The sequence below is a fragment of the Malurus melanocephalus genome, unplaced genomic scaffold (genome assembly GCF_030028575.1).
Source record: "Malurus melanocephalus ecotype Western Australia unplaced genomic scaffold, MMel_1.1 scaffold_337, whole genome shotgun sequence".
In the NCBI taxonomy this organism is placed as follows: Eukaryota; Metazoa; Chordata; class Aves; order Passeriformes; family Maluridae; genus Malurus; species Malurus melanocephalus.
In genome coordinates, this window is record NW_026623569.1 from 716,613 (window position 1) to 731,906 (window position 15,294).

Consider the following 15,294-nt stretch of genomic DNA (forward strand, 5'->3'; position numbering starts at 1 on the left):
TTTCTGTTAAATCCTCTGTCATATAATACAAGTAATCTCTCATAGATCTGATTCTGAATGCCACCAGCTACTTCTATGCAACTATTTCTCCCCAACTCATCCAAAAATTGCTTTTCTTGCACTTGCCACTATCTATTTTCAGCATAGTGTTCCAAAAATTACTTTTCCACTTGCCAATGTGACTGCAAATTAATTTACCTATTTTGCTTTATATTAATGGAGTTTGAGTGTTTGAAATACTTTTCTCAGTAAAGACAACTCATCTATCAGTGCCCCTTGTCATTTGTCCTATTGTTTTCAGCCTTTGTCTCCCTTTTTAAGTACAGAATCCTCTATAAGAGTAAGACTAAAATACATTTTCTAAGCCTAAAGCTCATTTCAGACCTTCAAAAGCCTAATGGCAATTTTTTTTGCCAATTTGTTCAAGAGATCCCACAGTATGGTATCTGCTTTGGAAATGGTTTAATATTGTTTTTCTAGTACCTTAATTAGTTGTTTCAGACATAATACTGGGAACTTCAGGAGTGGTTGAAGTTTTTTAAGCATTTTTATTTCCCATACTCCTTCCTTCCTTCAATATGTGCAAGCCTTATAGTCATTCTATCCCCATTCACACATACATATTTTTCTACACAGGTAACAGGTCTTATCCTCTTACATGTTCACATTAAACCGAAAGTGTTGGGTATGCCTACTCTAAATGTGTTTTCTGTTTGGAGCTAAACTACTACGTATGCATACAGTCCTTCTGATAGCTGTTATTCTCCTTGCATTCATACCTGAGACTGCATATACTAGACCTCAAAAAATTAGGTTCCCTGTAAGTTAATTTTCTGTTACTTTCACAAGTGAAAAAATTCTTTTCCTGTTATTTTAAATCAATTTTCCAAACTCACAAAATGTCCCTTTAACTTTTGCAGTATTATTCACTTCATAAGATTTGTTTAAAAAATACTTAGTTGGTTTATTTTTATTTATAGATTTTTGAGATAGTATCAAAATATAGTGAAAAACAGAATACAAAATTCTCAAGACAGCCCAGCAATGCATAGCAAGTAACTGACAGACTGAAAACAGCAAGAGATGCTTTAATTGCTGTTCAAGCAAGCAAGAAAATATCACTACAATGAATTTGAAGTTTACTGTTCCAGATTAAAGGACTGCACTAGTTCATGCCCACACATTATAGATTCCATGATACAGTTGAATATAGGAAAAATTCAGCTTACTGTTGCCTATTTATCACATTGCAAACAGAAGTAGCAGAGAGGATTCTGAGCAAGTAACATACATGTCCTCTATCCTCTGAAACAATCTACAAGGTTTTCAAAACAAAAAAACAACCTACAAGGTTTTCAAAGAATGAGGAGCTCAGTTGTGCTTTGTTTCACAGGAAGCAAGAGGAGGGAGTTGGGGGCGGGGTGAAACCAAAAATTTCAAGTTTTTTGTTCCTCTTCTCTTGGACTCTGAATGTCTTGACCATGCAACACTAGCTTAAAAACCCAGTGATGGAAACAGCTATTCCCATTGAATACTTAACTAGGATGGTATTTCTTGACCTGCACTGGTTTCTGCCGGTCTGAAAAGTAGCAGAACAGATACAACATAAACATTTATAAGATGTAACATGGAATTATGTCAGACTGAACTTCTGACAATCACTTCCTCCTAGGAGAGAAACTCCTGCTGTAAGGTCCTGGATGTGCCATTGTTCAAAGGGCAATGCAATCGCAGTTACTGTGCCTCCAGCTCTCACTAACAGGAACATAACATSATCACCATTAAAAAGAAAACTATTTCCATTCGAAGACTTGCTTGCCACTACTGAAGTGGGATTATTTGCTTCAGAAAAGCTTTACACAACCCTAAAAGACCAAGTTTAACACCTAGTACATCATAACTACTTTAATTTCTACTATCAACTCCCAATTTTGTTCTGAGCTGACAAAAATAACTTAAATTCACTTAGAAGGAGATCCTATTTTACCACTGTAATCTTGTAAACTATTTACGGTTAGAGAGAAAACAGTATACAACATCTTCATCTGTCTGCATGAAATATTAGAGACACCGAAAGGCTCTTTCTTAGAACAGTAACAAATCAGTACCTATTCCTTGAAAAACATTTGCAAAAAGATGTTAAATACTAAAAAGGTCAGGTTTGTAATCAGCAAAATACAAATAACAGGAGAACAGATATTAGGAGCATATTTCTTCTATGTTATAGATGCTTACCTTTGCAACTCCAGCCCTATGAGCACCTTGTGATTCCATGTATGCCAAATATTTGTTGAACTCCCTGAATTCATCCATTGAAGGCCTAAAAGTCATGATTTTACAGCTTGGGTTTGGAGGACTATCTGAGATAACAGCAGCCATTCTGATTCAATTTCTATCCAGCTGTAAAAAAAAATAAACATACACTGTAGAGAATAATCTGTAAAACAAATTCTGAGATTCAACATACATGGTTTCAAACAGGAAAAAAGTTTCTACAATTATCCACTCAGGCTAGTATAAAAGACACAAAACAAATGTTTACTTTTTCTCCTTACTCCTTTAGGCATCCTCAGCCTTTATCCAGCATGAACACTATTACAGATGACGTGTACACAACACAGTCCAGTCTGTACCTCTGTTTTTACAGCATGTTTTCTCAAGCTAACCTAATCTTCCTGTGTAGATTCATCTACACATTCTCTGCCTAGAGTCATGTTACACAGGCATAAGCTAGAGTAACAAAGCTACATTTGATAAAGTATCACTATTCCCATTTAGTAAACAGAGTAAAGCAAATCACTCACTTCCCACTCAAACTGCAAATATAGGAAGACCATTTGGATTTTCTAATTAAAACATCAGCAGTTTAACAATTGGACTGTATTACTCCTCAGTCTCTGAAAAGTCTTCAACAGAAAAAAAAATCATCCAAACTATGCACATACAATCAGCATTTCCTCTGATTTCCATTTCTACACTGAGGGTGACTAAAAGAAAAACTCTTTTTTATTTCATACCAGGATACAGTACCCATGAAAGGACTGATCTTTAGGCAAGTGACAAATACACATTGTCCTTCAGAAGGTGTTGCAATTTCCAAGTATACATCACCACCTGCCATCTATTGCTCACAAAATTCTTCACTAACATTACAAAAAGACTGCTTGTAACAAAAGTCTTCCAACATGCTCCAATCAGATCTGTGGTTATCTCAAYCCTTTGTGCTCAACACTGGGTGCCAAACTGGCAATTAAGAACCACACAACTCATCACTCACTTCCCGCTCCACTGTGAGACTAGAAGAGAGTCAGGAAAAAAACTCAGGAACTGAGATAAGAATAGCTTAATAATTGAAACAAAGAATAAATACGTTTATTATCAGAGAGAGAGAGAGAGAGAGAGAGATAAAACCCAAAAAAACTAAAGTGATGCACAGTACAATTATTCACCATCCACTGATTGATGCCAAACCCATCTCCAAACCCTCATCTGCCATCATTCTGGGTAACTCCCCCATTTCATACACAGGGCATGGTATTCCACGGTATTGAACAGCCCTTTGGCCAGTTCAGGTCATCTCTCGTGGTCAGTTCCCTTCCAGGATTTTGTGCATCTTCTCACTGGAAGAACACAAAACACTGAAAAGTCCGTGATTTAGATTACATACCACTTGGCAACAATCAAAATATCAGTATGTTATCACCATTATTTTCACACTGAATCCAAAATACAGCCTGTACCAGCTAAACACACAAATTAGTACTAATTCTGCCAACCCATACAAGCTCACACTGTCAGATGTTATCTGCACTGCCTTTCACTACATCACAGAAGAAGCCCACTTCCAAAAGCATAAACTGATTCACCAATTAATTCCCAGTTACTATGTAAACATATCAAATTAAGTTACTCATGTAGAAAGTCAGTGTCAAAAGGAAAACTATTATCAACCTGTTAATCCTAATTTTGTCTATGGGTGAAGAACGTAAGAAACAAAGTGCCTGTATGCATTCCTACAAACCTGAGACTCTATCTTCTTTCCACTTTTTTTTTAATGTGAAGGGGTATAAGTTTGAAATACATCTGATTTCCCATAGTCCTTAWGCAAAACGATAAGGAGATAAGAAAAAGCCATATCCAAGTGGTTCAGCTATGAGAAAAGCGGCAGGATTCTTTTGGCCAACATCCGATTTCAAGCACCAGGTACAATGAAGTTACTACTGCATGAACCAGCATGATAAAAATTTCTCTTAATCAAAACGTTTTTAACCAAAAATACGCTAGTTTTAATAGATGAGCTGCTTTAAAAACAACCATGTGCCAAACCAACTGAATATACCCCAGTACTTTGCCACAATGAAGAAATTCAGTTAACATAAGGATTCCTAATCAAACTAACAAATCATGATTATTAACTCATGCTAAATTTCACAATCACACATTGTTAGCACTTTTGTCAGGCTACTACATTCTTAAAATCCTGTTTGTTAAGATACTGACAATTCTCCCATTTCTCTGGAACTAAGACAAGGTCAAGCACATAAGATATAGATACTGTACTGTGATAAATCTCAATCTATATTGCACTTAGAATGAATAACTTTCAACTAATTATGAAGACATRTATGGGGCATTGGAAAGGCAGAATTTTTGCCCAGCTTCACTGTAGTGCAAAAAATACAAATCCTGCCTTTCACAGACCATTTTTTCTACCAGCTTCCATGTATCTTAGGGTCCAGGCCCCTAAACAATGAACACACAAACCAGCCAGCTGTGTTACTTTTGGTAGAAATAAATGGTCCAATCCATGCTYGCATGTAATCCTTCTTCCTCAGTTAAAAATGTCTTCTCATTAACTTACTAGGTAAAACTCTCTTTGATAAGCACAATGTTTTTAAGAACTCCTTGAGCAGATTTTATTCTAAAACATCTTTAGATTAAGTGGCAGAAAGATCATAAAGGCTATACAGAATTGCTATGCTAGAAGTGCATTAGATGTTTCTATTCATTTTCTGATTTCTTAGTAATTCAACGCCTTATTACAACTATGATCTATCAGTTGCAACTTCTTAAATCCATTTTACAGTATTGTTGTTGCATTTCTTCATTACAAAGATCAATCTGAAACAGTAAGCACAAGTACTGAGTTACAGGGAGTAAATTTACCACAAAATTAAAGCTATGCTACAAACAAATCAGACAATCCCGATCTGGCCTTCCGATTCAATTCTATTAACTTCTAACACAATATGTAATTCTCTCAAGGCCTTTGTGGAACTCYAGAGTCCTACATACTTTCTCTAAACAATGCCTACTTTTGTTTCTTTTCTCATATGCAAAAATTCAAGTTATATCCTAGCYAATTCACTAGGACAAGAGACCATAATATGTAGTCCAGTGTAAGAGTTAAGAGGCCTTCAGATGTTCTCTTACAGACAAAAAGGACAACTACCAGGAGGCCATTCTAATGCAAAATCCACACTGCAATCATACTATTGCTCTCTTCACTGTTGCACTTAGGTGTATGCAAAACTACATATTTCACAATTGTCTCGGTTTAGAGACAATTTCAGGAGAAAACACTCTAGAATAAACAAAATTTCCTTTAAATAAAAGGGTTTCAGCAAACCCTTCCCACTGATACTAAATGAATTCTCTGAGTGAAAGTATAAAAAAAACCCTGTTTATTTAACAAACAAGGTGCCTGCCGGGCACAGAAAAAAAATTAGTAACTGTTAGACATTAAACCTTCAAAACCTTACCCCCACACACACACCCCCACAGCAGAACAAATTAACCCAAAACGCCAGAAAGGAAAAACCACCAAGCACATGGCCAGTAAGAACAAAATGGCCAATGCCTTTGTTTCAAGGGAGGAAAGGAAGAGTCCACACTGCAGCTCAGGGGAGAAAAAATACAGATGGGAATCTGGTGAACCTCTGATGCTGGTCTCCTCTTCACAGGAGAGGTCTGGAGCCGAGCAGAATCGCTCTGGCGGCTCCCTGCAGGTCGTGTCGACTATCTCCCGGGGATTGCCTGATCTCAGACCAAAAGCCAAGAGGAACAGCTCAAGAAGACCAGGCAAATCTTCTTGCCTGTACTAGCAAAACCCAAGGTAGCAAAGCAACAAGGTAACACCCATCTGCCTCACAAGCCGAGCACACAGGAGTGAGCATGGAACAAAGCACGCACCAGAGTTCCCCCAACTCAGGCCCCGCTACCAGACTCAGCTTAAAGCTGCATTTCAAGGCATAAYGCAGATGATCAGGAATAGGGTATCAGCATAATATCACCCTAAGACAGTGACACTACAAAGCTGTACAACCTAAGAAACAAAACTTCCAGAGTTTTTATTTACTACAACAAAAATGTGCAAGTTATCAGTAAATACAAAGTAATTTTAGAAAAGTCAACCTGCCCCCATGCACTTTATGAAATAAAAAGACAAGTAATACATAACAAGGAACTATGACAGTTCTTTGAAATCCCCAATATCAGCATTGTAATCAGATATTTTCTGCCCCTTGCAAGACAATATTGCACACTGAAAAAGRTGCCCATGATTACATAGAAAAACAATAAGTAATGTGAATACATGAGCAGACAAACCTCACTCAAATTAGCATGCATTGGTACTTTGCACAACACTGAAAGAAGCTTTTTAGCTAAGCACGGGAAAGCTTTAGTCAAACAAGCCCAATATGAGCCTGATCCAATGAACTCCAAAGCTTGTCCATAAAGCTTTAATTTCTTGGTGACCAAGTAGTTTGCCTGTGTCTTAAAGGTGTCTGAATAAATAATTCAGAATTTACATAAAATATGAGCACGTAATTTGTCAAAAGTTACCAAGTGAAGAGTTGTCTAGCTAATTGCTAGGTTAAAAAACCTAATCMTCCTTTTAAAATGTCTATAGCTGTTGTAAGGCCTTGTTAAAACTCTCAAATCATAAGCCAGGACAATATTAATGCTACTAATTTRTCTGTTAATGCTATTAATTTGTCTTAATACTACAGAAGTGAAAACATGAGGTCAGCAAAGTTCAATCAYCCACATTTATGTCAGTATGTGGCCCAAGAAACCTGATTAACTAAAAACCACCATAGTTCAACACTAGAAAAGCTCACATGCAGCAAGATGAAATCTCATTAGTCCTACAATTATTTACATAGTCCAAGATGTAAATGTATTTCACCAGTTATGACAGATTTAGTGCTTTTTTAAAACAAATCCTGCAAAACCTGAACTACATAATTTGTACAAGCATAACAAACTTCTGGTATTAAAGAACAGAAGTGTTATTACATGCTTGAGAACACATTTTATTCTGCATGATTTCTAGTAAATGCAAAATCTACAGAATTGTTTCTTCTATATCCTAAGAAAAGGGAAGGACCTCTATACCCTACTACAGTCAACTGAAGCTTGACTATGGAAATTAGTACAAGGAAGCTACAATTTACAGCGTCCCTAGCCAAAGCATTTTCTTTGTAATGCCCACAACCTGCCATACTCTTACAGTTGTCAGAATACTAAATAAAATTTATTGGTGGAAGTGTTATCAGTTAAACATTGTTCCTCTACACAAAATCCATGATGCCCTCAGAAGAACACAGAATATATTATTCCCAGATTTGGAAAACATCTTTCGAGTTTGATTTATTTGATACCTATTATAGAAATCTAAACTAGCAATTGTGTTTAATCAAACTACAAGCAAGACACCAATTCACATAACTAGAAAATATTAAATCAGAATGAAACACTAGAAAGACAAGTRTTAATTTGCTGTTAGTTAAAAGGCACAAAACCCTGTAGCCCTGACCACATGAAACCAACTTTCAGTATTACAATATCCTCTCTCCACTTCAATACTAAACTGACACATGTACACTGAAGGCTATTCACTTCTTTTTGCTTCTAATCTAAAACAAACTAACCAGAACTTTGAAATCCACTCACCATCAGCAGGGAACCAAAATGTTCTATGTTTAAACTACACAAGACTTGACAAAATAGTTATTCCAAAGATGATTTCTTTGTGGGAGAAAYCTCTTGACTGCCCACTTTGGGCAGACCCCTCTACTGAAAGCACTGCTGAACAAGAAGAAAAAGCAAARACTGCTATATGTACTCTGTTATACACAAAATTATTAGCTTACATGCAAAAGCAATAAATAGGCCACTGTGTCACAACAAATCATCATAACAAATGTGTTCGTATTTTGAAAGGTAAGGTAATTTTATTCCACCTGTTCTAATACATAAAATTGCAAGATCAGCAAGCTTTACTCCACTATCCGAATTAAACAATTACATACAGCAAGCTCCAGTGCATGGGGAAAAGTAGAAAGACGGGAAAAAAATCAAATCTCAGAAGGCCATCACTTCTCACAGATAAATCAGCTAAAACACACATTTCTTCCTTTTTCTTTTCTTGTAAATTTTTACCCCCACTAACTACTGGACAAAAAATATTTGATAAAAAATTAATCCTAAAAATTTTAAGTAGCCAACAACAAGAAAATAAACTTGTCCAGAGAAAGACATGCACAGAAAGCCCCAGCGTCTTTTTTGAGGTTGTTTTGCAAAATAAATATGTTTGCACCACCAGCTCTGCACAAGCTGGAAAAGAAAAAAGTAGTAAAAAACATGGCTTAATCTGTAATAGTTTCAGCAGCAATTTTACTTGTAACACAAATAAAAATTTAGAGAGTAGACATCATTTTTAAAAAGTTGTTAGCATACTTTGTAAGTAGGTACCAGCCAACTCCCTATACCGTTCAGCAAAGCAAATTCAAAGGTGCAAAATATTGCAATAGTGCACTTCCAGGTAACTCGAAACATAAAAGCACAGTCTGCATGTTTACCAATTACTGAGCATGGAAACAGTTAATTCTCAATGTAATTCGGGTTTGCTACTTATGTTCGAATTGTTCCTTTAATAATAGTAAATGTGCAGACAATTATGTCTGCCTACTTTATGTACCCGGCTTCAAAAGAAAACCAAAGGAATTCCAAATCTGTCACTTAGGTTATTTGACTGTATTAACTGTGAAAATAAATATATGGAACACAATGCTTTGTATTAGTCATATGAGACCAAATCTGACGCTTAGGTATGTATTCCTCAGACAGCCACCATCATTAGAAAGACTCAAGTTTAAAAAAGTTAGGAGTATTGAAGATTTTAACAGATCTTAAAAATTTAAGAAACCAGGAAACTGGGCAGGTAAACATATTCCAAAGCTCCTAAAATCACTTCAATTTTACTACAAAGCTCTGAGTAGTCTGCAGACTTAAAAGTTTAGATTTCTGTTTGGTACTACCCTAGAGCAACAATGTTTCAAAGCTATAAAAATGGCCTAATAGGAGCCCATAAATTTTGAATTGAAAAATGACGTGAATTCATTCCATAGACATTCTTCTCCCACACCCAGCTCACAGCATGAAAAACATTTTGAAATAAGGGATCGAGGGCAAAGGGCAAGCAAAAAACCAGAAAAAGTATTTTTCTCATTTTTATCTGTAACTCATAATTCAAGAGTTTTTACTTTTTTTTTATGAAAACACAGGTATGAAAGCCAGCCTTAGCTGCAAGCAGAATGTAACAGCCTCCAGCAATGGCAAAAGCAAATTATCAAGCAACCTGACCAGCTTCCGCAATTGTTAATAGCAGGTACTTAGAAAAAAAGTAAGTGTAGCGGTAGCTTATAATATACTTTTCATCTCATTCTTCAGCAATATACATACCAAGAAATCCTTAGACACAGAGGACATTACTGCATTTCTCAGAAACTGATATTTTTTCCCCATTTTTTGAACCTTTGTTCAGGCCTTTAATATCCAAAACACGTAATGACAAAGCACTCTACAATCAACAATATGTTAAGTGATATAACTTCCTCTGTATATGTTGAATATTTCTGAGATGCACACACACACACACACATATATATATACATAACTGAATATTCTGAGAACAGTTRTCTAACTGCTCATACTTACCTTCAGACCCTACAGAACTTACAGATCACTACTATGGTCTCATGCAGTTATCTCTCTTCTACGCCAAAAACTTCTAGTCTCACCACAGAAAATCCATTCCATACTTCTCATCATTCTATTTCTGGATCTCTACCAGTTCCAGTAAATTACTTTTGGTCAAGTGAAATGAATATCCAAGCACTACTTAAGATGCAAGTAAACCATCAGATCACACAATGTTGTCACAACATTCTCAAAYTTGGGCATAGTCTTCAGAGTTCGGACAGTGGTTTGGCCTAGCTCTCAACTTTCAGAAAGCTGATTTATAGCTTTTACCTAGAAGTTCAGGAAAATATTCAYTGCTAATGCAGTCTATAATAGTGCTGGGGATAGAAATCACTGGTGGTAGATGTGAACTCCTTCCTGATTAAGCACTTTTAAATAGTTCTAGATCTGTCATTTCTCACTACATGGCATATAACTAACTGCTTTACAGATCCCTTCCCAAAAGATATCCTTATAGCTTGGACTTCACAAATCCTTAAAATCAAAACATACATATTCTTTCCATGATATGCTACAGTAACTATGATAATAACTTTTTCTAAGGAACCACTACACGGCAAATCCTTTATTAGAAGCTGAACTATGATAGCATGAAAAGGGAAGACAAACAACAAACAAAAACCAACTAACACATAAATGAGTCTCCATAACCTGAGAAACAGAGAGTTATCTTTCTTAGAGCTGCTTATTTACGAACACCTGAAACTGCACTCCTGCCCCAACAATAAAGCTCACCTTCAGTGCAAGCATTTCCACTCTCATAAAGGATTTTGTAATTCAAAGACTTTTGGCAATTCCACTGCCCTCACATTTTGGTCTAATTTACCACAGACCCAATACCTAGCAGTCAGGCCACAGCCAGGAATGCCCTGCCTTTCTGTTATGACTGAAAGCATGAACAGTAAAGCAAACTACACATGTGGTCAGCTTGCATGACCAAAAGCATCCTCACTCCAAACTGATCTCAGGTCCCTGAAGTGATATACCATTTAACAGGAGTAGCAGACTACCTAATGAACTCACAGRGTGGTATCTGGGAACCACATGGCTCTAACCCACAATATTATATCAGACAAAAGGAGCAAGTTCAAATTTAAAGGGTCTTGAGGGGAAGTCATATGAGGAGCATTTGAGGTCACTTGGTCTGGTCAGCCTGGAGGAGACTGAGGGGAGACCTCATTGCACTCTGCCACTTCCTCATGAGGGGAAGAGGAAGGGCAAACACTGATCTCCTCTCTGTGGTGCCCAGTGACAATACCTAAGGAAATGGCCTAAACTTGTTGGGGAGRTTTAGGTTGGATATCAGGAAAACATTCTGCACTCAGAGGGTGGCTGGGCATTGGAACAGGCTCCCCAGGGAAATGGTCACAGCTCCAGCCTGACAGAGTTCCCTAAGTGTCTGGACAATATTCTCAGGCACATAGTGTGATTTTTGATGCAGTCCTGCGCAGAGCCAAGAAACAGACTCAGGGATCCCTGTGTGTCCCTTCCAAGTGAGAACATTCTATGACTCTGCAAAGATCTGTATCACAGTAAAATCAAAGGAAATCTCGATAGGGGCAGCAAAAGAACATTGTGAGCTTAGAAGTTTCACCAACTCAAGTATAAAACATACTACAACTTTGAAGGCAAAAAAAACAGTTAAGAAAAAGCCTTCCCTCCACTACTAATATTTTTCCAAATTTCAATAGTTATCTCAGTTTTGAAATATTTATCATAATTTACTCAAATCAAATACACCAAGTACTTCCATCAAGTCAAATCCAAACATGAGGTTTGATTTCTAAAACTTGGAGAGTTTCTCATACTTCTTTGTTTCTATGCCTTTATTTGTAGCTTAGTTTATAGAAATCTTCACTTTTCCCCCAATTTAATCTTAAATGAAAATTACTTTTTACTCAGAACATCTTAGGATTATATACAATTTATCTAGCTTCAGAGCCATAGATTCATYTACCATTTTAGCAATCTATATATTGTTTTAATCCAAGAAATAAACTGTGAAAGGTGAAACAAAACCGGACACAGTAATATCTGTCATACAACAGCATAAGAATGTCTGTCATTAATACCTACCATGAATATAAGTATCTAGGTCTTCTTAGAGACAAGCTACCTGCTAAAAACTAGTCTTTTAATTTTATTAGACAAAATCTAGCAGGATATCGTATCCAGGTGTAATGAGCTAAATCTCAATAATCCAATCCAGTGACTCTACATTTCACTGGCAAAAATGCCACAAAGGTACTGGAACATACTTTGTGAAAGTTCCCTATCTGCATCAGTCAACGAATTATTCCACTTGCCTGGGAATCAGAAAGTGAAACTGACTCAACACTGAAATCTTTTCAGTATTCAGAGACTTCTTTCAGTATCAACAAATGTGTTYTGAACTTGAAATTTAAAATCCTGAAAACTTTTCTAATCTTTGTGTGTATAGATTTTAAAGACTATATATATTGCCCTCAGTTTTCAGGGTATACTGTCTTAAGTATAGTGTACCAGGTATACTGTCCCAAATATCCTGTCCCACGAATGTTAGATGCGAACAGTATTAAGGATAAAAATGAGTACTTGTTTAACTCAGTAGGATGACTACTCATACAGAAAAGCCAACAACTCAATTGCTATGTGTAATCCCACAATCTTAAACAGGTGAAATGAAGTTGGAGGAAAGGGCAAGTCTACAGCAGATTTAAGATAYACAATGCCACCTATAAAACCTGAAGTAAACTCTAAGTCTTCCTATACAAAAAATTACGAGTTTATTCATAATACATTTTGGATCAGCAAATTCTAATACACACCTTCATTATATGATTTGATTATACAACAAATCATATCCTCCAAATATAAAATATTCCTTATCTTCAAAATATCCTACCAGTCTTTCATGATTCTAAACAAAAATAAAAAGAAATAACTCACCACATCACTTGCTCAATCTGAGATATGAACTATCAAGCTATAAAGCGACAATGGAAATTTTTTAATAGATAAGTATTAAATCTTAACATTTCAGAACATTAACATTTCACCTTATATTGACAGAATCATAATAATGCACCTTCCCTTTGAAGCTCCACGTATACTAAATTCACGTTTCAAAAGATGTTAGGATGTTGTTTTTTAAGTTACACTGCAGGTAGTAGGATGAAAATACCACCACCATATTCACATTCTGTTCAGCATAATGTTAATGAAACACATGTTACAAAAGAAAACTAAAAAAAAAAAAATCAAAATTAAAGTGAATTACCTGCAGAACTAAGAATTAGATCAACCAAGAGCTGTTTAAACACAGAAAGTCCTTAATATACTCAACCCAATATTTTATAATACAGTTAAGTATAAAATCGTATTTTTAATAACTATGTTTTCTAATATTACCTTAGGAATGTCCTAATAATTAGCAGTTAACAACCCAAATCTATTATTTGAATGCAATGTTGATAAGGGATTTAGATTTAGTGCAGAACTGTTTATTTGATTTTTTTTTTTTTACAAATTAGGTCAAAAGATGCAAAATTCTGCATGCAATACTTAGCAAAAAAAAAAAAAAAAAAAAAAAAAAAAAAAAAAAAAAAGAAATCAGAAACCAAATCAGATTATGTTTTTTCAAAACAAATACTGCCCAAAGATTTCTCCCTCATATACATTACACCAACTCTGATCCAACAGTTGTTTGACAATTTCCAAGTATTTCGGTGATACTTTATGTTTTCTGAGTCATTCCCTAGAAAGGAAATTGCTAGGACYAGCACCACTTCAAACCAAAGCTGAGAAACAAATTAACACGAGTTGCAATTCAGTTACTGTTTCAACTGAAACCGAAATCATGCTTGAGTTTTCACTTTTCTGGTGCTTGGAAGCAATGCCATCAGCTGTTTATGACGATGCAAGGAAAAGTAAAGGTAAAGCCCAAGACAAATTTTATACCACGCATTAGGCGACCACTAAATTTCTTTCTTGGGGAAAAACTGATTCAGCTTAAAAGGTGCTGGTTTAGCAGCCACTTAATGGTAACTTCAGTTCGGATACCTGATAATTCTCAGCAAAGAATCATAAAGCTGCAGTTTAAAAAGTGAAAAAATAAATGCTGTTTATTCTGTGAGCTAGTATAATAATAGTTTTTAAAAAACGCGCGGACACATGAGTATTTTTCCTAACACAGTTAACAATCAGAAACAAAATTTTGCACACACTTCCAGCTAAAATCAAATGCAGAAGAAAGCAAGCTCATTTAGAGAGGAATACTATCATGGCAGAGAGCCCTGATCCCAAAACCAGCTCCGAAAGCKTGCTGTGGGATGGGCGCTTAACTCAGTATTTTGCCCAGCACACAACTCTAAAGTCTTAGCTACACGCAGGAACGAACGAGCTGCACCAAAAAGACTGCCTGGAAAACTCACAACAATTTCATCAAACCCCTAACAGACACAGAAAGAGGTAAAGCCCTGTTTCACTCCGAACATGCGGGGAACCCGCCCGACCTCCCGGAGCGGTCCCATCGGCTGTCCCGACGCAAACTGCCGGAATGCCAGGCACACTTTTCCCAGTCCTGCCAGTTTCGCTTCCTCACCTTGCTCCCAATGGCCACGCTCTCATCCGCAGCGCCGGACCCCTCCCGGCCCGGGGGCTGCCATGTTCCCCCGCACACCGGTACGAACAGCCGGGCGGCACCTCGGCCGCTCCGCCCCGAGCCCCGGGCCCACGGYGGCGCTGCCCCACCGGGACCCGCGCTCCGACCCGGTCCGACCCACCTCGGCCCCCTCGCCGCCTCCCCCGCTCGGCCCCGGCCCGCTCGCAGCCCCACACCTCCTCCCGCACACCCGCGGCCGCCGCCAGGGCCAGCTCGGCGCTCGCTCCGCACCTGTCCGGGAGAGGCTCCAGCGGGCAGGCGCGGCCGGAGGGAGGGAGGGATGAGGGGTAGCAGCGGCGGAGCGGCGCAGGATGGGACGGGACGGGGCGGGGCGGGGCAGAGCCGCTCCCCGCCGCCCTGTCCCCCGTCCCCTCGGGGCTGTGGCCGCTCCCCCCCTGCCGGCGCCGCGCGCCCCCCGCTCCCGGATTTCGGATGACAGCTGCTGGACGCGCACGCGCGCGCGCGSGGGGCCAGCGCACGTGACCCGGGGAGCGGCGCCTCCGGCGTCACGTGCCGGGAGCGGGGGCGGGGCCGCGGGCGCTTCCGGGCGGGGAAGCGGCGCTGAGGGGGGGCGCGCGGGGCAGCGCGCGGGGCAGCGCGAC

At 38.2% G+C, this 15,294-nt stretch overlaps 1 protein-coding gene across 3 annotated transcripts in view; it reads right to left on the bottom strand.

Annotated features, from left to right (window-relative positions):
• Positions 1 to 15,156, bottom strand: part of KDM4C (lysine demethylase 4C) — a 247,985-nt gene extending 232,829 nt beyond the window's left edge. For 2 of the 3 annotated variants that reach the window (XM_057377991.1, XM_057377993.1), the window contains exons 1-2: positions 14,924 to 15,156; positions 2,236 to 2,400 (exon numbers count right to left, since the gene is read on the bottom strand). In XM_057377991.1, the coding sequence (XP_057233974.1) occupies positions 2,236 to 2,379 (144 nt within the window). In that variant the 5' untranslated portion in view covers positions 2,380 to 2,400; positions 14,924 to 15,156. Of the gene's footprint in view, positions 1 to 2,235; positions 2,401 to 14,632; positions 14,748 to 14,923 lie in introns of those variants that run through there. The other variant, XM_057377992.1, reaches the window with a different exon arrangement.
• Between the last annotated feature and the right edge of the window lie 138 nt (positions 15,157 to 15,294).